Below are 23475 nucleotides of genomic sequence, written 5' to 3'. Positions count from 1 at the left end.
AATCTGGAGGTTTTTGAAGAATCCAGATACCAAACAACATTAATTTATTGCCAAAAAATGTCTGGGTGTTTTTGTAAGTTGTGTTTTTTTAGATGCAGCTGAGACCCCAATGGGAGTACAAAAACTTGTAAAAAAAAAGTGCATTTTGCGTAATAGGAACAAAACTAGAAAACCAGGCAAGGCAGGGGAATGAGAAGGAGGCTACCTTATTCCTGCTGTTAGCCAGGTTGATCCGGAGGACGCCCATTCCATGGAGGACGAACTTGATGGAAGTCAGGAGGTTATCCAACACCGCCGGCTGCAAAACAAAATCAGATCATGTTGATTCATCAAAAACTTAAAAGAGTTTTTAAAAAGTTTGCAGCACGTTCTCTTTAAACTCATATTCAGTGTTCAATTATTTGTCACGTGGTCTGTTCAGTAGTGAAGACCGTATGGACAAAGACTTGGGTCAGTCTAACAGTAAGCAAACTGTTACAGCTAAAGGAAGTATCCAAATTATTCAAATATAGTTTGTTCCTGCTTCCTAACCGCAACACGTTGTTGAAAGAAAACTATAAAAAGTCATATTTCATGTCATGTTGGGTCATGTTGGGGTTTCAGGTGGAGGAAACATGGGGCCAGAACTACAAGGCAATGCTTTGTAGTATTCATGTGTTATAATGGCCTAGTCAAAGTCCAAATGAGAATATGTGTCTTGATTGAAAAACTGATGCTCTCAATTTTGTAATAATGTTTATAAATCATGTCTGATTTTCCTTCCAATCAAGCATTACTTTATCACCTTAAATCCCTACATTTAATGTTTGCAACACGACTTAATGTGGAAAATGATTTTTTTTTTTCTTCAAATTGCACAAAGTATTTGCAAAAAATTACTTTCGCAAATAATACACATTGAAGGGAGACGGTGAACAAAATATGATTTTGTAGTTTTAACATTATCTGGGTTTTTATTTACCTTTGTTTGACAACAACAGTATAAAGTATCTGTCTTTTTTTCCTCAAATATGATCTGAAACTTCTGATCTCACTCAAAACATTCAACTGAGATGACGTGGATGTGGGTTTGGGAGTTCCTGTTTGGGATTGTGAACCTTTTGAATTTGACTCCACTGAAACTGAGCAGCAGGGCAAAACAGAAACTAAGCATTTATCATTAATCACAACGTAGATCTGGTTCAAAGCATGACCGGCTTTTTCCTCTCTTTTTCCTGAAGATAATCATATGTTATGTGATTATATTGCATTTTAAAGGCGTTTTAAGAGTAATTACTGAGACTATATACACGACACAAATCTCCAGTGGGGATACCGCGCCCCCTGTTGGACATTACACCAACTGCAGGTGAAATCTACATTTTGAACTGCTTGGTTGTCTGAGTCAAAGTTCAGCTTTTACAAAAAATCGTACAATGACACAGAACTTTTTGTTACCACAGCCTATAGCCGTTCTGAAAAGATAAAGCATTAAGTGTAGAATTAAAACCAAGACGTTTTGAGTTAGGCTCTTAAAAAAGCGTTAAATGTTTTGGCGTAAAGTGTGAATAATCATATATCAGTCATGTTAAAGAAAGCTGCACTAGGACTGATTTTAGAAAAACTGTGGGATGTAACAAGGCGCGGGACAAATTAGTGAAGGAGTGTGAATACTTCCTCAGTAAAGATAAATTTAAAGTTCAGCCTGATCAGTGTGCTTTATACGCATTTTATTAATCCACCCTGACATCCGCTGCGCTCTCAGTGGAACATGTGAGGCGGTTGTGTGAGTGGATTGGAAACATTTTGTGGCAGCGCTGCGTTGGTTCCTGTTGAAATAAAAGCCTCTTTGTGTTTCTTTCTATCTTCCTTTGGCTTCACTGTCATCATTGTCAGAAGAAAAGAAACTAGAGATCTCTACAGAATTGGTAGATTAAAAATCCCTGCTTTCTTTAAAACACCAAAATGTTTATTTTTGAGACTATGAAGTTAAAGATATTGCACAAATAAAGTGTAAAAACTATTACTGATGTTTAGCTTTCACTGGTTTTTGTAGGCTAATGGATCGCTCACAGTTTGTTTCATCATTTAGAAAGAAACGCAGCCATTGTCTCTAATGTTATCAGATTCAAAGTTGTTCTCCTCGTCCTGTCTCTATCTTTGTTGTCTATAAAAGTCAGAAATAAAAATGGTTTCTGAACTGAAGGTGAATAAAACCAGATAAAAATAGGAGAGAAGAGGGAGAAGCTTCAGCTGGTTGTTTGATACAGTGACCTCCTTCACTGAGTGAATTCCTGAGTTTATGTAAATGTCGTAAATAGTTTCCAAAACCAAAAAAAGAGAGAAGAATTTCATGCTGGGATCAACGACAACTTTAACAAAAGAGATTACTCAAGAAAAGACATGTAACGGATTTGCAAATCAAAAAATACTGACGTTTTCTGGAACTTGGTCCAAATGTCCTGAAGGACAAGTACAGCGTCTCTTTTTGGTAAAGATGTGTATCTCTGACCTTTGCAGCCCTACCGGCACTTTAAAGCTTTACTTCCTGGCTGATATCTTCAGATGATGTTTCTAGTCTTGCACATAAGGTTCTTCCCTCATGACGAAATGAAATGATTGAGATGCACATGTTGCCTTCTGTCGGCGAGCTAAGAGCTCTAAATCCATTATGCTTACCTCGGCCGGTCACAATAATCAATAAATCAATTAACTGCATTATAAATTCAAACAAACTCAATAATTTCCATTGGCATGATTTATCATTTATGTCTTTCTCTCTCTCTTTCTACCAAAAACTAGATGATAAAAGTCTTCAGTTTGGTGCTTTGGTCTCAACTTGTCCTGTTTCTCAAGGACAATTTTGTTTACGAAAACTTCAAAATTCATTTTATTTGTTGTTTTGTCAATTTATTTTGGATATTTAAAATGTCTTCCAGTTTCAGTGTTAAATGTTCACTATAATTTAAAGTTAAAGTTTTCATTAGAATTTAAAGCTGGGTAGCACTTTATTTGACGGGTTGTGAATAAGACTGTCATGACACCGTCATAAACATGACATAACAACCTGTCATGAAAATGACATAACACCATCATAAACATGACATAACACCGTCATAAACATGACATGACACCGTCATAAACATGTCATGACACCGTCATAAACATGACATATCAACCTGTCATAAACATGACATAACACCGTCATAAACATGACATAACAACCTGTCATAAACATGACATAACACCGTCATAAACATGACATAACACCGTCATAAACATGACATATCACCGTCATAAACATGACATAACACCGTCATAAACATGACATATCACCGTCATAAACATGACATAACACCGTCATAAACATGACATGACACCGTCATAAACATGTCATGACACCGTCATAAACATGACATATCAACCTGTCATAAACATGACATAACACCGTCATAAACATGACATAACAACCTGTCATAAACATGACATAACACCGTCATAAACATGACATAACACCGTCATAAACATGACATATCACCGTCATAAACATGACATAACACCGTCATAAACATGACATATCACCGTCATAAACATGACATAACACCGTCATAAACATGACATAACACCGTCATAAACATGTCATATCACCGTCATAAACATGACATAACAACCTGTCATAAACATGACATAACACCATCATAAACATGACATAACAACCTGTCATAAACATGACATAACAACGTCATAAACATGACATAACACCGTCATAAACATGACATAACACCGTCATAAACATGACATAACACCGTCATAAACATGACATAACACCGTCATAAACATGTCATGACACGTCATAAACATGACATAACAACCTGTCATAAACATGACATATCACCGTCATAAACATGACATAACACCGTCATAAACATGACATAACAACCTGTCATAAACATGACATAACACCGTCATAAACATAACATAACACCGTCATAAACATGACATAACAACCTGTCATAAACATGACATAACAACGTCATAAACATGACATAACAACCTGTCATAAACATGACATAACACCGTCATAAACATGACATAACAACCTGTCATAAACATGACATAACACCGTCATAAACATGACATGACACCGTCATAAACATGTCATGACACCGTCATAAACATGACATAACAACCTGTCATAAACATGACATAACAACGTCATAAACATGACATGACACCGTCATAAACATGACAAAACAACCTGTCATAAACATGACATAACACCGTCATAAACATGACATAACACCGTCATAAACATGACATAACAACCTGTCATAAACATGACATAACACCGTCATAAACATGACATGACACCGTCATAAACATGACATAACAACCTGTCATAAACATGACATAACAACCTGTCATAAACATGACATAACAACCTGTCATAAACATGACATAACAACCTGTCATGAACATGAGTGAGTCTTCATGAATATTTATGACTGTTGTCATAAAGTGTCATTCGGTAAATCATGACTTTTCATAAAAAGTTGACGTTATTCAAAATGTCTTTGTTATGACAACTTGACATTAACCAAGAAATCATGATCTGACATAAATTTGTTATAAAAGTATTACTCATTAAACTTTAAAAATTATGTAGCTTTATGTTATTAAAGCTAAAGTTTAATCAGTAATACTTTTATAACAAATTTATGTCAGATCATGATTTCTTGGTTAATGTAAAGTTGTCATAACAAAGACATTTTGAATAACGTCAACTTTTTATGAAAAGTCATGATTTACCGAATGACACTTTATGACAACAGTCATAAATATCCATGAAGACTTACTCATGTTCATGACAGGTTGTTATGTCATGTTTATGACGGTGTCATGTCATGTTTATGACGGTGTTATGTCATGTTTATGACGGTGTCATGTCATGTTCATGATGGTGTTATGTCATGTTCATGATGGTGTTATGTCATGTTCATGATGGTGTTATGTCATGTTTATGATGGTGTTATGTCATGTTTATGACGGTGTTATGTCATGTTTATGACGGTGTCATGACAGTCTTATTCACAACCCGTCAAATAAAGTGTTACCTAAAGTTTTTAGAATGTGCTCTTGCATTATTATTTTCCCATTACCGCTATATTCCTTGAAAAGTGTCTCAAAACAACAATATTATCGTTTATCGCAATAAGTTCTGGAACAATTTATTGTCCAGAGAAATGTGTTATCGTGACGGGCCTGTGCTGAGCCATGACTTCCTTTTACCTGCATTTATTTTCCAGCTGATCAAGCACCACCAGGCCTGCAGGAGCCATTATGTGCTTTTCCTAATCTTTTATTAGCTCTACATCACCTGTGAGTACAGAGTAACATAACACCTTCCTTTCTCTGATATTTGTGGGTATTTATTCCTGAAGGGAAGTCGTTCAGATAGAAAAGCACATTTCTGACCTCCACTTCCTGCTGCGGTTCAAATCCCTGTGGGAACTCTGAGCGTCAGCAGTGAAGTCCTGAGCGTCATTACAGCAGCGTAATCTCTAAATCCATCCACCTACAGTGAACTATTGTTCTGCTCCAGGTTTCTGCTGGGTCTGCCTCTCTGGACACAGGAAGCGACCAGCCATTACGACCTGGATTGTGTCGGGGCATTTCCAAAGAAAGCACAGAGAAGAATGCGGATGAACGGGTTACCGCCTGATATTTAAATATTAACCCCAGCTTGTAAAACATGTAACGCATCATGAGAAGGCAAGGAGTGTTGGAGGAAGAGGAATGGCTATAGAAAATGCAATATTTGCTACATTTTTCATTAAAATCTGTATTTTTAGCGAATGTTTTTTTTCTACAGAATTAACACACTTTTCCATATTCAGCTTCTCAAAGTTCTCGAGTTGTTTATGTTTATAAAAACATTTTGAAAGTATAAAATACTCAACTAAAACAAGAATTTGATGCAGGAGATGTATTATACCAGATGGGATGGAAGGAAGGAAAGAAATGATGGTAGGACACAAGGGAGGAAATAAAGTAAAGCAGGAAGAACAGAAGGATACAAGTTAGAGTGCGAAGAAGAAAGGAAGAAAGGAAAGAGGATGGAGAGGGGAAGGAAGGACACGATGTGCTAAGTAACAAAGTAGGAAAATAAAAACATTCTTTTATTTTCTTAATTTAATTTTCTCCGTTGACCCAGACTGTCTGGGAACGTGGTATTAAGCACTTAACTCAACAGATATTTTGGACTGAAGATTTCATAGTTGTGGTATTTTATAAGCGCTGCCAGTCTGACACAAAGACAGAGTTATGTGTTCAGTCTGACCAAAGCCAGAACAACAGCATGGCCTCAGGCTTCAAATAAAAGAGGGATGAAACAACAAAGAAGTCTCTTCCAGCCATTCCTCTCCTCATTTCCCTTCAACAGGCCATCCAGGTCTGTGAAAGTTTAACTGCAACACAAACCCAAATTAAAGGGCAACAAAGAAACACGAGTTAAGAAGCTCGGCCGCTCGCTGTGGGATGAGACGTTCGCAGCAGGGCTGATGGAGAAAGATGCGTTTGAGTCAAACGGAGATAAAGACACAGATGAAACAATGTCCACAAAGGTCAGATAGAGAGCAGTGTGTGTGTGTGTGTGTGTGTGTGTGTGTTTGCTGTGGGAGACTGGGTCGGTTCGGGAAGGGAGGGACCGCCCTGTGGGTTAGTGTCAAATTTTCTCATCTGAAACTAAGGGCGTCAGCGCAGAACAAAGGCAGCGCTAACTGACACCAGACAGGACAAAGGAGCGGAGCGGCGGCGTGTTAACGCGCGTGTGCACCCCTTCCACACAAAACATTTCTATCTGCAAAAAGTTGCTACTGAACAAACAGACGGGAAAAACGTCTGGAAGAAGCTGCTGACAAACAGTCCTGTTTCTGGAAAGTGCTTTGCAGTATTCATGTTTACTGCAGCATCACTTTTCAGATTCATCAAGTGTTGTGTGAAAAACTAAACACAAAAATATTGAATGAAAGCTTTTTAAAAATAAAGCTACTGTTTTTCACAAAACTTACTTAAAATCGTCACTAAAATCAAAATGTGAGTTTCCTTTTTCAAATTCTTCTTTCCCACATTTATTTAAGTTTATAAACCGTGTTTACGTTAACATCTGTATTCACGTGTGTGTCATTAAATGCTTGTAAATGTTGAATCAACCAATCACAATCCAGCATGTGTTTGAGTCAAACTGAGATAAAAACAGATGAAACAATATTCACAAAGGTCAAATAAAGATTTAGGCACGTAGACGAAGTCCAAACTGAGAATGGAAACGAGGAAGATGGCAGAATTGCACGATATCAGCATATTTATCATTTCTACATCAGTTTCCACAATATTAATATCAAAAAGAACTGTCCCAGAAACATTAGCTAATGAATATTACTCGATTCACAACTGAAAGCAGACTGGCTTTAACACTGTAGATTTTAGCAAGCATTTCTTTTCTATCAATTTTGCTTCAATAATCAAATTGATTGAATATGACTGTAGTTGTATGCAAGCAATAAAAAAACATGCTGTAGACTACTGTGTGTGAAAGATTTAAAGAGATAAAAACTGTAAATAAACACTTTACTGTCACATCTATCCCAATATGGCCGCCATGTAAACATATTGGATTTGGAGTGAGGAAACTCCCAAGTTTTCCCAAGTTTAATTCTCACTGAAGAGAATTTTCCAGTTTATTTTTCCAATGTCTGGAAAATCTGACTTCCAAGTAAATATAGCTTTCAAACAACATGTAGTGTCGATACGTAGGAATGTTTTGTCCCTTTCAGTTCGGTTTTTATGCCTTTCTGAGGAAAATAGCCCAGTTGAATTATCGTTTCCCTGAGGACGGCAGTACTTGGAAACTTCTTTGGTATTCAGTGAGGGGGTCATTGACAATCAATGCCAACAGGAAGCAAAGGAATAAAGAGGCCAGACTCCAGACGACCGAGTCCCAGAAACAAAAACAAATATTAGTGAGACCTTTCCCAGATGAACCTCCCAGAAGAGGAATCAGCTGTTATGTTTTCAGCAGGTAGTTTAGTCCAGCCGTTCACATTTAGATACTGGGTAGGAAATATTTGAAGTGGTTACTGTCTTTCCCTTCAGAGGCTTACGCAATGTTAAACTGACAAGAAACACGTCAAGCAAATTTCCAAAGGGCTGACTCACACGATGCCGAATTGACGACAAAGAGCAGGCGGGAGGTTAATTTTGCTAAACAACGACAAAACTGAATTGAACTTTAATCGGGTGTTTCAAGCAAAATGTATTTTCCAAGAACTCTTAATAAATCAGTAACATTGCACAATTAACACAAAGATGTAACAAAACTCAATAAACAACTTTATTAGATGTTGGTAGAAAGACTTTCTCGTTTTGCATAATGATTTTGAATGCTCTAAAGCACAACAATGTTCTATATGATGTTGACTGATCCTTTCATTTATACATTATAGTGTCTTATTTGCTTAAAAAGGTTCCAAAATGAGAAACTAAGAATGATAAGCAGGACATTCTCAATATTAGAACCTCTTCTATTTAAACTTTTTTAAAAATGACCATCTTTCATTATTGACTATTGTATGATACTTTGCAGAAGTTCTCACACCCAGTGAATTCTTAACATTTTTTAGGTTACAATAATCAAACCTCGATTTCTTGTATTGGGCTTTTATAAGATGGACCAACACAGGGCGTATCACAATCCATCTCCACTCTGAGCTCCAAGATGGGGATGACTGTGAGGTGATGATACAATACAAAGCAAACAGAATCTGACGTTGAGTTTGGTGCACAAAATCTTCCTTGTAATTAAAGCACATAATGTATTTAGAAAGAATAAATGAGAAGTTCAGACAGGTCCAGGGAATTTACCCCATACTTAAATTACCTCCGCAGGTGAATGTCGGGATTTGGTAGCCACGCCCCTTTGGTTCCACAATCCCGACCTCAAGGTGTGAAAGCACACACACAATCCCCAATCACCTGAGATCGACTCATATGATCGAAAGAGGCTGACGGCTTGAAAACAGGTGAGTTAGAAGAAAATAAAAGTGGGAGGCATGAAGAGCAGCCACTGTAAGAAAGCTAGAAATGATAAGCGAAAACAGAAAGTGCTGTGTGTGTGTCTGTATGTCAAACCAATTCCCTTTACCCCACCCCGTCCCAACCCCTGGAATAACAGAGGAATTTGGCTCCCATTTGCGCTCACTCACTCACACGCACACACACACACGCACGCACACACACACACACACACACACACACACGCACACACACACACACACACACACACACACACACACACACACACACAAAGAAGGAAAAGCAGATGTGAACTAAAACCACTGCATACCAGCTTGAATCTGAGTGTCATGACAAATCCCCCCCCCCCCAACAGGAAAACGAGACTTCACCTCAGCTTCCCTCCGATCTGCATCACTGTTTCCTCATTTAAACAATCATTTTTTTAAAACCACTCTGCGCCAGTGGCACGCTGCACCCTCTGCTTCCTCTGCTGAGCTGCAGCTCTTCCCTCAATGAAAATTACATCGTTCTATTCAAGTCATGCTTGTTTTGTAATATTTCTGTTCAGAGATTGGATGAGGCTCCAAGCCGAATTTGAGTTTCAATTAGAGCAATGCCCCACCAGCAGCTGCAGCATGATTAACATCTCTTTTAAATGATTAGCTAAGCTACATAGCTAAACCAGTGAGCTCACGTTGGATGCTTTGAACTGACTGCATTACAAAGTGTGTTTACATACAGTACAGACCAAAAGTTTGGACACACCTTCTAATTCAATGGGTTTTCTTTATTTTCATGACTATTTATAAGGCAAGAAATCCCACTTATTAACCTGACAGGACACACCTATGAAGTGAAAACCATTTCAGGTGACGACCTCTTGAAGCTCATCAAGAAAATGCAGAGTGTGTGCAAAGCAGTAATCACAGCAAAAGGTTGCTACTTTGAAGAAACTAGAATATAAGGGCTATTTTCAGTTGTTTTACACTTTTTTGTTTAGTGCATATTTCCACATGTGTTATTCATAGTTTTGATGCCTTCAGTGTGAATCTACAATGTCAATAGTCATGAAAATAAAGGAAACTCATTGAATTAGAAAGGTGTGTCCAAACTTTTGGTCTGTACTGTAAGTAATTTGTTTTTACTGGTTCTGATTAAGTCATTTGATCGATCGGTTGCATCCAATTTTCAATAATACAGTCAGCTGCTTGTGTGATTTTGAAACTGGATGCAACTTTAGGGAGACAATAACTTGGCCAAATAAATAAATCTGCACCGATGCAGTCTGCCTACATTTAAACGAGGTGCTATGCATGCATGTAGGGAAAAGCGTGGGAAAGGTCATATAGCCTAAATCAATCATGAAACAGGTTTTTATGTTTGAAATACTGGAGCTGTTTGTTTTCCGCAAATTTGGCAGAAAAAAGGAACCAGCAAAAATGTTGACTTCACAAAAAAAAAAACCAAAAAAACCCCATATGGTTTCAAATGCTTAGACAGAACTCAAATAAATGAACTTTCTAAAGATCTGTTTGTATTGCTTGACTTTGTTGAAGAGCACCGAGGAATTAGAGGCCCAGAGGCGGGACAGAAGTCAAAGGCAACTTTATCATAATACTTTTATCATCCGATACATGTTTAATTTCTGTCTTTCTTTTCACGGCGGACACATGTTCTCCCCATAAAGCTGATACAATGTAGATATCGGAAAGATATCTGCTGAGTAACAAAAGCAACACACACAAACAAAAGAAAAAAGGCATCCGGCAAACCAACATGAAACTGTCCCACCAGCATTCTGATTTGATCAAATCGGTCAGAAAGATTAGGACAGCCTGGCAACGCTTTGCGTCTCAAAATGTTTACTGCTTTCTGTTTTGTGAATCAGGTGCCAGAGAAACTCCAGGGAAGGTGAAGTCCCTCCCCTGTGTGCTGATGGGTCTCTGTGTGAAAGCTGTGTGAGGTTCCCACCTTGAAGCTGCTCAGCTCTTGCTTGGTGAAGCCGTTGCTGTGGATGATTTTCATCTGTTTGACCAAAGTGCTTTTCCCACTCTCTGCTGCTCCTGCAAGGAGAGTAAACGCGAGTTTTTTTTACTTCCATATTTCAATCGGACACCCGGGGATTATCTAAGCGCCTCCCGGGTAAAAGTTGATCTTGACAGTCGGTCTCACCCAGAATGAGGATTTTAACCACATTCATCTCCCGCTTTGCGCATTCGTACAGGTCTCTGTCTATCTTGGCGCTGTTTATCTTCGCCCTCTTCTCGTCCTCTGTGTCTTCGGTCCCGAGGCACAGTCCCATCCTGAGCGATCATCTCCTCTCCGACCCAAACAGGCAGAGAGGAAACCTAGAAAACTCCGAGCTCGAAAAAATAATAATAAAAAAATAATAATAATAATAACTAGAAAAACTTTCAGGAGAAGTCAAACAATTCTGATTAAAGTTTTTTTTTAAAGTCAGATTTCAGGCCATCTTGCATGCTTTTCAAACTCCTGCTGGCAGTTGATCGCCAAGCCTTCAGGCAAAACTGTTTTCACGCATGGCTCCGAGCGCTTTCTCCGCCTCTCAGCGCCAGATTTACTCTGCGGTAAAACAACAACAACAAAAAAAAAAAAAAAAAAACAGACCCAGAGCCGAGCTGCAGGTCAGCCTCCTGATCTGCCCAACACAGGAAAAAGAGCCCAAATTCTCCCACGGCAGCCCGCTGCCCAGATGGAAACTCTTGGACCTCCCTGGGGAAGTGACGTGGGCTCCGTGGGTCTCACCTGAAGACTCAGCTCCAGCTCCGAACTTCGGCTTCCGCCGAGACGAAGTTCGCTGCAGACGTGATGATGTGGTAATGAAAAATCCATATGACGGGTTTCTGCTCTAGAAACCAAACATGTTCAAGGGTTTAGTGCTCAACCACTTTTACAGTCATCTCCGGAATGACCTCATCAGCGTCTCGCATGACTGAAAGAAAAACCAACATAATCTGCAGTTACCTTATCTGCTGCCGATCCTGGTTTCACTCTGTCTTATTCCCACGCATGTTTCACTTTAGGTCTGAGTTTGGCTTTGCTCATCGCCTTGGGTGTGTTCATTTGTCCTCTGTGTAATGACATATAAAGCTCACACCATAAGGATCCAACACTGGATTTGAATCTAGTATAGATCTGGATCGTGAAAGGGTTAATTCATCCTTTCTTTCCTTCCTTTTTTCCTTGAGTTATATTTGAACGAGTTTAGTATTCATTAGTATTCTGAGGAGCTCATAAACCAGCCCGAATTCTCACTCCTCCACCCTGTGTGACTGTTGCGATGAGGGGTGTGAGTTTGCCTTTTTAAATTTTTTTAATTTTCACCAAAATATACCTTATATGCATGCGGAAATGTAATGGAACCCCACGTATTTAACCGTTGCCTATCAGTTGCTTTATGTTGCTTAAGTATTGAACATTATACACATTAACAGAGTACGTAAGCCTTAAGAGATGCGCCAGATGTTTCACTTTTCTAATATTTTTTAGCAGTTTCTTGGGGCATCACGTGGTCTTGCGTACCTGGACTTCCACGCCTCGGAGGATTAAACACAACATTTCCCACCCACTGTAGAATATGAGGCACCTATTGTTTGTAAGTGGCCTTATAAACCTTTACGGATTGATTTGCAGCAACTTTGGCTGATATGAGGCCACTGCTGATGGCCATTGCTTCTTCAGGTTGTGTTATGCTCCTCACCAGAGCATTCCTTGGAAGAGAGGAACAAGCTTGTTATCAAATACCAAAATGATGCAATACCTGATGGCACAGGGTATCTGATGAAGACATTCCTCAGGCAGAAAAATGCTATCAAAGCGCACGTTTATCCAAAACCGCTCTGTGATGTGTGAAACTAAAGTGTTATGAATAGAAGCCATTTAGAAAGAAAGTGGAAAGAAAGAAAACTATTCCTAGAAACTGTGCAGTTGAATGAATAAACATTGATTGAGATCTTTCTGTTTTTTTGCACAAGCACAGTGAAAAAATGCATAAAGGGTATCAGTGTCTACACATAAAATTGATTTTGGTTACTCTCCGCTCATATCTCTTAAATGTCAACAACAAAAAAACGACATTTAAAAAACCCTAACAGTATAAAACGGATAAACAGAAAGGTTCAAAACTGATTCTAACATGTGAACATATGGATTCCTTAATTTGCATTTATAATCAGGTCAGGGGAGTTGTTAAAGTGTAGCTCAGACAGGTGTCCCTGCTCGGCTGACAAAACAAAACCAACCAGTCAGAGAGGAGGTCAACATTTGTAGAGGAAATAAAACACCAAAAGGTCTGAAAGCTCACAGAAAACAACCAAACAGGCCAACTGGATAAAAACAGCCAGAACCCCGAGACACGAAGAGAGACCTTAATGAACGTGCATTGACCTCCTGTTGGCATAGTTACTTTACAACAAACCCAAATGTGTTTGTTTGTTTATGGTAGAGTTTATTCATGCGCGGAATTTTTAATTTGTGGTATCAAAGTAAAAGAGGCTGAACGGATGTATGCACGCTTGTCCAATTTAGATTTGCAAAAATGAAAAACTAGAAAAATATGTATTTTTTTTTCCTTCCAGTTTACAATTGTGTGCTAATTTGCACTGAGATTTGTGCAAATTAGCACAAATCTCAGTCACAACGATGACACACATTAAGTCATGGATGTTGGCCTTATTTGTTCATTTACTATCTAAACTTTAAATAAAGAACAAAAAGGGCCACTCAGTAAAGGTAAACTAATTTTCATTTTGGGCCTTGTAAAGATTAGAAATGTCCTCCAAGGGCCGGTAGTGGCAGAACGTATTGATCATAAACTATTAAAACATGAATAAATCTCTGCATTCGAAAGTTAAATAATATTGAACATCTTTTCACACTGATATAATTAGATAAAATCTACTTTGATTTGACTGATAAAATAACATTTCAGGCCAAAACTGCTATCTTCTATTAACGTGTCCCTCTACAGTCTGGAGGGCCATATGAAAAGCTTTGGCGGGCTGCATTTGGCCCCCGGGCCTCGACTTTGACACACATAACGTACAACAGAAACAAACTTGGTGTGACAACAGATCACCTGTCCTGGGGTCACAGCTCGACCAAAAAAAATCCCTGCAGCAGAACTTTCTTACACGTTGCACAACTTTCTGAATTCATTTCCTCAAAATATGGCGACGCTCGCGCGGCCTTTTCTTTTGGTAGCGACGCTTACATTTACAGGGGTGAATAAATGCTTTGAAAGAAATAAATGAATATTCAAAACGTGACATTACTAAATGTGATTTAGTGCCACTTTGGAAGATGATGGCGGATACTGTGAAGCCATGCTGGCGTTGGTTGTGCGAGTGCTGCGGCTGAGTTAGCTTCAGTTGTTTCGGAGCGACTGTGGCCTAATTTCTCCGCCTCAGCGAACCAGGACTATGTGCTGATCACACAAACGTCCACCTGCATGGATCAACACGTGACGCTTTTCACAGATTACCCATTTTATTTCACAAAGTGAAATATACACGCACAAAAAAGTTGTTACTGAAAAGCTGCGAAAAGCTCCAACATTAAAAAAAAAACAAACAAAAAACAACCAGGTAAGTTTATATCTCACCGCGTTTAGACCATTTTGTTTTCAAGGATCACATTAACAGAACTCTGTTAAAAGAAAACAACAGAGGAGGTCTGGAAATGAAAATCTTTCCTTTCCTTGGATTGTCTCATAAAAAAAGAAGAAAATATGTTATTTATTTAAATCAAGCAGCTGCAGAGGCAGAAGTGGTTGAAAGTAACAGCCCTTACAATAATTTATAGCTTCAGGATCGAGGCACTACGTTCCTCTCACACACTCGCGTCCTCTCTTCTGTCTGCACTCGCTCACACTGACACATTCATTCACACTTGGTGCAAATTCAGGTGGTTAAAATCCACAGATAAAAATCGACACACTATTTCACAAGTTATTATACAAAGCTACGACGGGTTTTTTTTAATACAGTGAGGACAAAAACAAAACTATAGCAAGAAATTAACGGTGATACTTTACAGCGCATTAAACATTACTGATGCTAAAACGCCTTTGCTTGAAAGACTGATATTAACAATTCATAAGTTAAGAATAAAATTCCAAACTCAACATTCTATCACATGTAGTGTGTGACTCAAATGGGGAAAAACTAAACCTAACAGAGAGAAAAGTAAAGTTTTCTTTGGCGGAAATGAAGGAGTAAAGATTTTTTCTTTAAAAACTGAGACCGTATAGAGGATCTGAAACAGGCTGGCCCTGCCGGATCATCCTTCTTAAAGCTGAGTTGTACCTGGATGCATAAAACAGATTAAAAACTGTCCAGGCGCATTAATGTGCCACAGCTTCATCCTGCTGCGCCTCCTGCTCCTGGTGTTCTCTCCTCTTCATCGCTTCGAACACCTCCATCTCCTTAGCCTCCTTTTTCTGGTTCCTGGCTTCATACTGCAGTCTGGAAGCACAACAGATATTTAAACATAAATTAAATAAACACATTAAACTGTGCTGTGTCGCTCTGGCATTGCTGTTTGTGTGGTGTGTCACCTGTTTGCGATGATCCTCTGCACGATGTCATCAGTGGTGAGACTGTTCCCGCTGTCGATGGTCCTGAATATCCCCCTCCTCCTCGGCTCCTAAAGGACGAACACATAACTTACTGCATTAATGCAACCAAGAACCAAATGTAGAAATGTATTAAAATATCACTGCAGAAACTGGGTCTCCTGGCGCCATCTTGCGTTAAAAAATAACAATGTAATAAATTATGTAATGTAGTGATTACTACTCCTAGGTGCTGCACAGATTTTGTGTGGCAGTAATTTTTAGACATCGTTTTTTTTTTTTTTGTTGTTGTTGTTGTTGTACTCACAGCGTATGGGTCGACCCCGTCCTTGTCTGGAAACACCTCGGTTTTGCCGTGACAAACCAAATCCACCTAGAAAGTAACAGAAATGCAGGAATGCAGCAACAAATGTAGCAACCCTAGTTTATCTAAAACAGTGAAAGATCAGCATGATGTCATGTCAAACAGCAAAAAAGGTGTTTAAATAATGTTGTTCACCACATTTCTATATGTTACAGTCTTATTTCAAAATGGTTCATTTCATCCTTCAAAACTATAAATACCCTATGAAGAGTTTTTATGTATATATATATATATATATATATATATATATATATATATATATATATATATATATATATATATATATATGTATATATATACAGTATGTCTTATAGATAAAATACTAAGACATAACATGTGCATAAGTATTCACATTTTAGGATGCTTCCTAACATTCTGAAGCTCATACAGAAGCAGGTTTCTATGAACAGATTTTTAATTGCAGGCCCAGTTGTAGTTACTCTCTTTCTGTCGACAGTTTGCCAGGCAAGTTGAAATTTAGATGGAGAACGCTACTTGATCAAAAACATGGCTGTCCAAGGGAAGCTGGACAGCCACGTTTACTGTCTGTTACTTATATGTGTCTGCATTATGTCAATGTACAATACTTTAATCACTTATGATAATGACTCTACTTTGCTGAAAATTTAATATTCTGAAAGTTGTTCTTTGTTTAGCATGGATAAGTTGCTTGGATTTCCATAATTTCCACTGGGGAAACATGTCTTTAAATAAAAATTGTGAAGAAACAGTTTGCCTGTTAGAGGTTCCACTATATGAAAATTATCATCAATAATACAGTGAGACAGAGAAATAAAGTATCTTAGTTTCAACAAAGCGCTATTAGCTGAAAAGCTGATGCAGTAAATGATGGTTTTTGGTGTTTTTACACTTTCTTCTTGCATTTGGGAGCAATTTGCAGCCATCTTTCAGCCAGGCTGCTATTGTTCTCTTTAGCTGAACAGATAAAGTAGGTGCTAATTAATCCATTAAGAGAAAGTGAGGAACCCACCTTGAAATGATCCAGCAGGTCCTTGCCCACTGCGTAAGGAGCACCAATCACCACCTCTGACACATACTACACACACACACGCACACACACACACAGAGAAACAATTAGGGAAAAACAAAATCTTCCGATACTTTTTTCTTCTTTAAACGACTCTAAACCACAAAGCAAAGCTAAAACTTTTTGCTTCCTTAAATGTTAGAGAATTTTGTAGTCTCTCAAAAGGCCTTCATCAGAACTGATAGCAGAGTACAGACATTTGATTGTGTAACATTGATATAACTGACACCAACACACACACACACACACACACACGCACACACCACACACGCCATGCACACGGGTAACAAGGACTCATTGTTCTTGGCTGATGGCTAACTAGAAGGAATGAAGGGCACAGAGCCCGGTTCAGGCCACGGTGCTGCAAACATGAAGAGCAGAAAAGCAGCCCACCACTCTGAGCATCAAGCATTGTGTGTGTGTGTGTCTGTTTGAGTGGGAACTCACCCGACAGGCGAGGACGCTCAGAGTCCTCTCATGGATGTTCATGATCGGGTAGTTCTTCCTCTTGTAGCGGTTCACTTCCTGAAGATGGTGGAAGGACTCAGTGAGTGCTTTTACGTTCATATCAACTAGATGTTTACTTTTGATGGCAGCAGAGGTTTAAAAGTTAAACTGTCTCCCAATCCTGGACAGCAGACAACGAGTTTCCAAGTCCCAACATGTTAGCTGTGCTTTTAACTGATCTTCTTAGTGCAAAAAGAAGTCATTGGAGATTAGTGAGAAATTCTGCACACCTGATCAAAGTGCAGACCCACAATAACGTAGGCCTTCTCCGCCTGCTTGTAAACCATTTCCAGGAAGTCAACATGGCCGATGTCTGGAGAAGGTCAGAGGTCAAGGCAGAAACATTTCTACACAGCAGCCAGGAGGGAGCTCATAAAACAACACAACCTCTTCCATTTTGCTGCTGTTTTGTTATATTTTCGTTATTTACTGCAGCAGATTCACAAAGCAAATAGCATTAAACACATGAAGACGCCAAGACCAGCAGATGGGACCAATCTGCACCTAGTTTTGAGTCGCTCTCTTTACATGTGAATCAGACTGGAATAAAAACATGTTTTACTTTTTATCTGAATGCACGGGATTGCTTCAGACTTGCATTTCTAAATCAATAAGCGATGCTGCAGATGCTAAAAGACATAACACATTTACAGTTTCTATAGCTGCAAATCTCATAAAAAATACATAAACAAAGGCAGGAGGTATGCCATTACACATGCAAAATGCCTCATTTGTATGTGAGCAAACTGCCTCAGAGCAGAGTTATGCTGTACGGTTAGCAGACTTGTTCCAGGACCAGCTGTGCTGATGTATGCTGTTACAGAAATAGACAAATACTAACATTTAAGCACATTTCACAGCTGCAAATACCTCCATAAATTTACACGTCAGAGTTTTCTCATGTGGTAAAAGATACGGAAAAGATCAAAAGCTCCCGCCACATAAATGATGGTGTCTCCAGGCTGCGGCTCCTTCCCTGAGGCAAACTGGATGATCTTCTGAGATGTTTGCAGGAACTGAGACACCCCCGTCCACGGACTGTGGAGTGTAGCACCCTGAAAAGGCAACGGCAGGACTTAACAGAGACTCTCTGCTGTCGCAGCGATGACAGAGCAAAAGCTGCATGTAATTTCATGTCTTTCAAGACAGAAACCATTTATTTACCTTTCCAAAGTTGTCAGTGTGCTGCTGGTAATCTGTATTTTCCTGCAGGGAGAAGCACGCCAGATCACAGTCAAGATAAGCAACCGTGGGCGACATGCTGAACACAGGAGTGTGAACCTACCATGTTGCTGTGGTGGGCTTTGGTCATTAGCAGCATTCGTCCCACCAGGTCGGTGGTGGAGACGCCCTGAGTGCGTTTACATTCTCTGTAGCGCCCGGCACGCTTAACCTCTGCGTACGTGTCCTTACCGTCAACTGTTAGCGTGATGTCATCTGACAGACAGAAAGCAGTCATCCATTACTTTAATGTACTTTATTGGGATACTATGTGATGAGTTTGAGTATAACTGTGAAGTACAAGGAAAAAATACACAGGTTTCCAAATTTTCAGCAGAACAAATCTGAAAAGTGTGGGGTGCACTTGCACATAGGCCAAAAAGTTGTGTTTTGGTCTCATCTGATAGAAGCACCTTCACCTACATGTTTGTTTGCAGAGTCCACTTTACAGCCTGACTTGTGGAGAACTGGAAAAGGGACCCATTCTTTAGTAAAAGGCCAGATTTGTTGACCACATCACTGGTTGTGTGAAGTGAAGATGTCTGTGAATACCTCAAACTTTTGCGAGATAAAAACCTACATAGAATGTGAGACCGAATAGTTCTGTCACAACAAAATGCAAGACCTGTGATTCATGTTTGTAAGGCCAACTTACATTTGCTTTAAGACATTAAAAAGCCTTTAGATAAATTAGATAAATTTTAGATAAATTACCTTGAGACCTTTTAAGTAGAAACGTCGTTCACACTAAGTGTTATTTTGTGTTGATTTATCACAACTAATCCAATTAAAACAAAGTGGAGTGTTTTGTGAAAACGTGACAAAATGCGGGTTAAAACAAAGGCTGCCTCACCTCCATGCACACAGAAGTCACAGTTGTATTCGTCCAAAGTCTCCAGAGTGGTGACATAAGGTGCTCCCTCAACTATCTCATCCACCCACTTGATGGCGCGGACCATCTTGTAGCGCTCTTCCTGAGTGAAAACTGGGGGACCTTTGTGTTTGGAAATCTCCGCTTTGAAAAGAAATTCTTGGAGTCAGGTGCTTATTACCGGCGTGTCTTCAAGTCATACACACGTTCCCTAAACATTAACCGCGGCTTTGCATGAAACGTAATGATATGTCATGAAATGTAATGATATGTCAAGTCTTTATTAATAAAAATATTTAAACGTGGAGGAGGAAATTCGTCTCATACACATTTGTCTCACCATCTGTGTGGACCCCAACTATGAGGTAATCTCCCATTGATTTAGCCTGCCGCAGCTGGTTGGAGTGACCATAGTGCACCATGTCGTAGCTGTGGAAACAAGACATCAAGAGTTTTAAAAACAATAGCTTCAGGGGGCACTGCTCCAGGTCAAAAGAGATAAAACAACAACCACCCAGAGGGAGGCTGCAGTAACAGCACCCCCTGCCGTCAGGCTTTCTTCTTTTAAAAGCAACTATTATCTTTTAAATGTCCTATAAGCAAAGGCATTCAGGGCCAACTAAACAATCCTTTTGGGTTGAATATTCACTATTGGGGTCCATGTTTGTGGCTTTCCAAACTTATCCGAGTTAATTTCACCCACCAGCACCAGTCTGTTGCTGGTGGGTTATAGGGATAAAGGTTACTGGGACTAAGGTAATGGCCACAGGCATCCTGTCGGCCACCAATGAGCAATGTTTATTTGACTTCAGTCACTTAGTAACTAAGGCAATCGATGCTTTGCTATGCTAAATCAGAGACTTGACTCAAACAGAAAAAGTAAATATGAGGAGAAGCGGCTGCTTTTATCAATACAATTAATAAACAACTAATTTGGACACTTTTGATTAGTAGTGAATTAAAAGTATTTTACAGCTCTGTAAGATTCCAGCTAAACCTTTTATTTACTGAAGTAAAAGTAGATACCAGCAGTGCATTAAGGCCAGAGATTACCAGAAACATCCAGATGTTTAGATCCATTTGACCAATCCGATCATTTTTGTTGTGAATCATGACCAGTGGTGTTGTGGATAAAATAATTCTGTGTCCTTCCTGTGTCTCTTTTATCTGCTCACACGCACACTGCTGCTGCTTACATAACCATAACACATAAGACTGGCGACAGTCACACATGAACAAAATGAAACTGATAACCAATACCCTTTGGTCCAGAATGAGGAGAAGATAAAAGCAGAACTCGCTCTACAACTTGGTTGCACCTCTAAGGTGAGCTAAGTGTGGCCCAACGCTGCGACGACAATGAATGTCACTCTGTATCTGTTCCATTTGGAGGATTTTGTAACATTTGATCATTTTTGGCATCAAATTCTGTTTTAAACTTTACAAAACTCATTATTCCAGGGTAAAACTCAGAGGAGTTTCATGGTAGGGACCCTTAACCGGTGAAACGAACTTGGTTGTTGCACAGAAAAGATGCAATGCAACAATGGTCATATTCTGTTATGCAAGAGTTGACTTGCTCAGACAGCAGTCAGAACCAAAATAAATGACAAAAGTTAAAATAAAGTGTTGTCTGAAGTTAACAAATAAGCATGTGAATATGTTTGCTTTTGGGAAAGGGTTTGAGTTTAGTCAGAGGCTTCTTCAGAGTCACTGTAACAATACACCAGTAATACAATAGCACTACATTTTAGAAGTGACCAGGAAACCCCAAACCGCCCCAACTCAAAGGAATATTTATTGAAAATAAAATAAATCAGTTTAAAGTAAAAAAAAGGTTCAGTTCTGAAGCAGAAGCTGTCATTAGGTGTATTTGATTATATTACTCATCAAAATGTAACGCTTGTTTCTGGTTATGTCAAATGTTGAGTGTATGGTGTTTTTCATGACTGCATTTTTGTGTTCAAAGTGCTTCATGATATAAAATACCTTGTTGCTGAAATGTGCTAAACTTGATTCATAACTTTTTTGTTCCAGGCACAGGACCAAAACAGATACATGATTCTGCAACATGAATCAGTTTTCTGAGCAGCAGCAGCAACCAAATCATGCAGAAATCCTAATCTAATAACACCAACAAGAGCTTAAGGTTCCACCAAATAACTTCCATCTGACAGCTTATAAATGCACTTAAGTGTGTGAGTTTAAGTCTCTATTTATGCCAGTAAATTGTGTTGAGAAAAAAAAACAAAATAATGTTTCTCCTTGAGCCACTCTTAGCAGAACTTACTGTGCAGGTTAATTAGAATATAACTACATGTTATGTTACACTACTTTATGGACCAGCTATCAAACACCTGTTTGCTGGCGGATTGCCTGCGAAATAGTTTACCTAGAACAAACACGCAATACGATATCAATTAAAGGCACAGGAGGATTGTGAGATTATATCTAACCCCTGGGCATAAGACGTTTTGGAGAGAGCTACTACATTCACATAATTTATTACATTTAATTTAGATAGTTACATATATAAAATATTCCCATGACCAAATGACAATCAATATGCTAAATAAATAGAAAGGCTATCACTATAAATCGGTTATACTCCTGTCATCAACTGCTAAGTAGCATGCTAACAGTAGCATGCTAGTCAGCCGACTTGTTTCCTGCTGGGGGTTTTCCACAAGGACAGCTTTAAACCAGACACGCTTACCAATACCAGTAATACCAGTATAAGTGCGACTCACCATCCATCGCACCACAACCGGACCACCCTCTTCCGTTTCTCCGGGCTACACGCGGAGGCACCCGGCTTACTGCAACCGGCTTCCCCGCTCTGATCCTTGGCAGCGTGGTGTCCGTTTTTGATCATTTCTACGAGTTTACAGAGACACGTTTAATGCTTTAGAGCTGCTTTGTGTTTTTTAAAAAACTTACTACAATCTGTGCTGAAAGAATTAAACAACAAAAGTCTTCAACGGGTCAACCCCGCTTCTGGTGATGGGACAGAATGTCACTGAACGGCGGCCAACGCCTCCGATTGCGTCACAGCGATCGGATGGTCTCTCGATGACGTAGCGGTTGCATAATTAATCCAAAAAGAGATTTAAAGAAACAGTACCCGAATTTAAACCAAAAACAGTTGACTTCAGTTTAGATACATATACGCATTTGTACATTTTTATTAAATGTAAAAACTCCTAAAGTTGTAATTTCACGCAAATTACCAAGTCCAAGTTATAATTTATGCTTAACCTCAGGTCTTTTTTTTTAAAACCACCTCTGTAAAATGAAAACCACGGAAGCCAATGTATATACTGTATGTAATGTAATAACTAATAAAAAAAAGTGTTGTAATTTTGTTAATGCCACCTTACAATTCTGCTCCAATATATAATTTATTTTATTAACAGAGGCAGACTTGAATTCAGTCCATACAAAATATTATGCTGCTTTCCTTCCTTCACTTTCTCCTTAACTCAACTGATCCTCAACTAATCATATCAAAAATAGCCTGGCGACCTGTCCAGGGTGTACCCCGCAGCTGGAGACAGGCACCAGCACCCCTCCTGACCCCACTAGGGTATACAGAAAATGGATGAATGGATATCAAAAATGAAAATTTTAGCAATCAAGAAACATAATTAAAAATTATGTTTCAAAATTCTTGCAAATAAATGTGCTTGATAGCAATAGGTAGTACACAGTACAATGCATCTTCAAATCCCTAAAGAAAAAAAAGCAATTAAACCTTTAAAAGAAACACTGGGTATGTACTTTAGATATTTGTACAACCCTATTACTATGTACTG

At 38.9% G+C, this 23475-nt stretch overlaps 2 protein-coding genes across 2 annotated transcripts in view; both read right to left on the bottom strand.

Annotated features, from left to right (window-relative positions):
- LOC102222625 (guanine nucleotide-binding protein G(o) subunit alpha-like) overlaps positions 1 to 12119 on the bottom strand; it is a 32904-nt gene extending 20785 nt beyond the window's left edge. Inside the window, exons 1-4 of the mRNA XM_023333484.1 lie at positions 12040 to 12119; positions 11227 to 11923; positions 11026 to 11117; positions 206 to 298 (exon numbers count right to left, since the gene is read on the bottom strand). Coding sequence (XP_023189252.1) covers positions 206 to 298; positions 11026 to 11117; positions 11227 to 11356 — 315 coding nt within the window. The 5' untranslated portion in view covers positions 11357 to 11923; positions 12040 to 12119. The remainder of the gene's footprint in view (positions 1 to 205; positions 299 to 11025; positions 11118 to 11226; positions 11924 to 12039) is intronic.
- A 2424-nt stretch (positions 12120 to 14543) lies between these two features.
- On the bottom strand, positions 14544 to 22702 carry pcyt2 (phosphate cytidylyltransferase 2, ethanolamine). Its single transcript, XM_005805078.3, has 12 exons — positions 22411 to 22702; positions 20001 to 20089; positions 19643 to 19804; positions 18854 to 19005; positions 18733 to 18774; positions 18485 to 18623; positions 17799 to 17881; positions 17509 to 17586; positions 17005 to 17070; positions 15957 to 16022; positions 15632 to 15720; positions 14544 to 15539 (listed from the first exon to the last, which is right to left on the bottom strand). Exons 1-12 carry the CDS (start codon positions 22533 to 22535, stop codon positions 15419 to 15421), a joined length of 1212 nt encoding a protein of 403 aa, XP_005805135.1. The 5' UTR covers positions 22536 to 22702; the 3' UTR covers positions 14544 to 15418.
- Between the last annotated feature and the right edge of the window lie 773 nt (positions 22703 to 23475).

This window comes from Xiphophorus maculatus, chromosome 5 (assembly GCF_002775205.1).
Source record: "Xiphophorus maculatus strain JP 163 A chromosome 5, X_maculatus-5.0-male, whole genome shotgun sequence".
NCBI lineage: Eukaryota > Metazoa > Chordata > Actinopteri > Cyprinodontiformes > Poeciliidae > Xiphophorus > Xiphophorus maculatus.
This window is presented reverse-complemented; position numbering and strand designations above follow the sequence as displayed.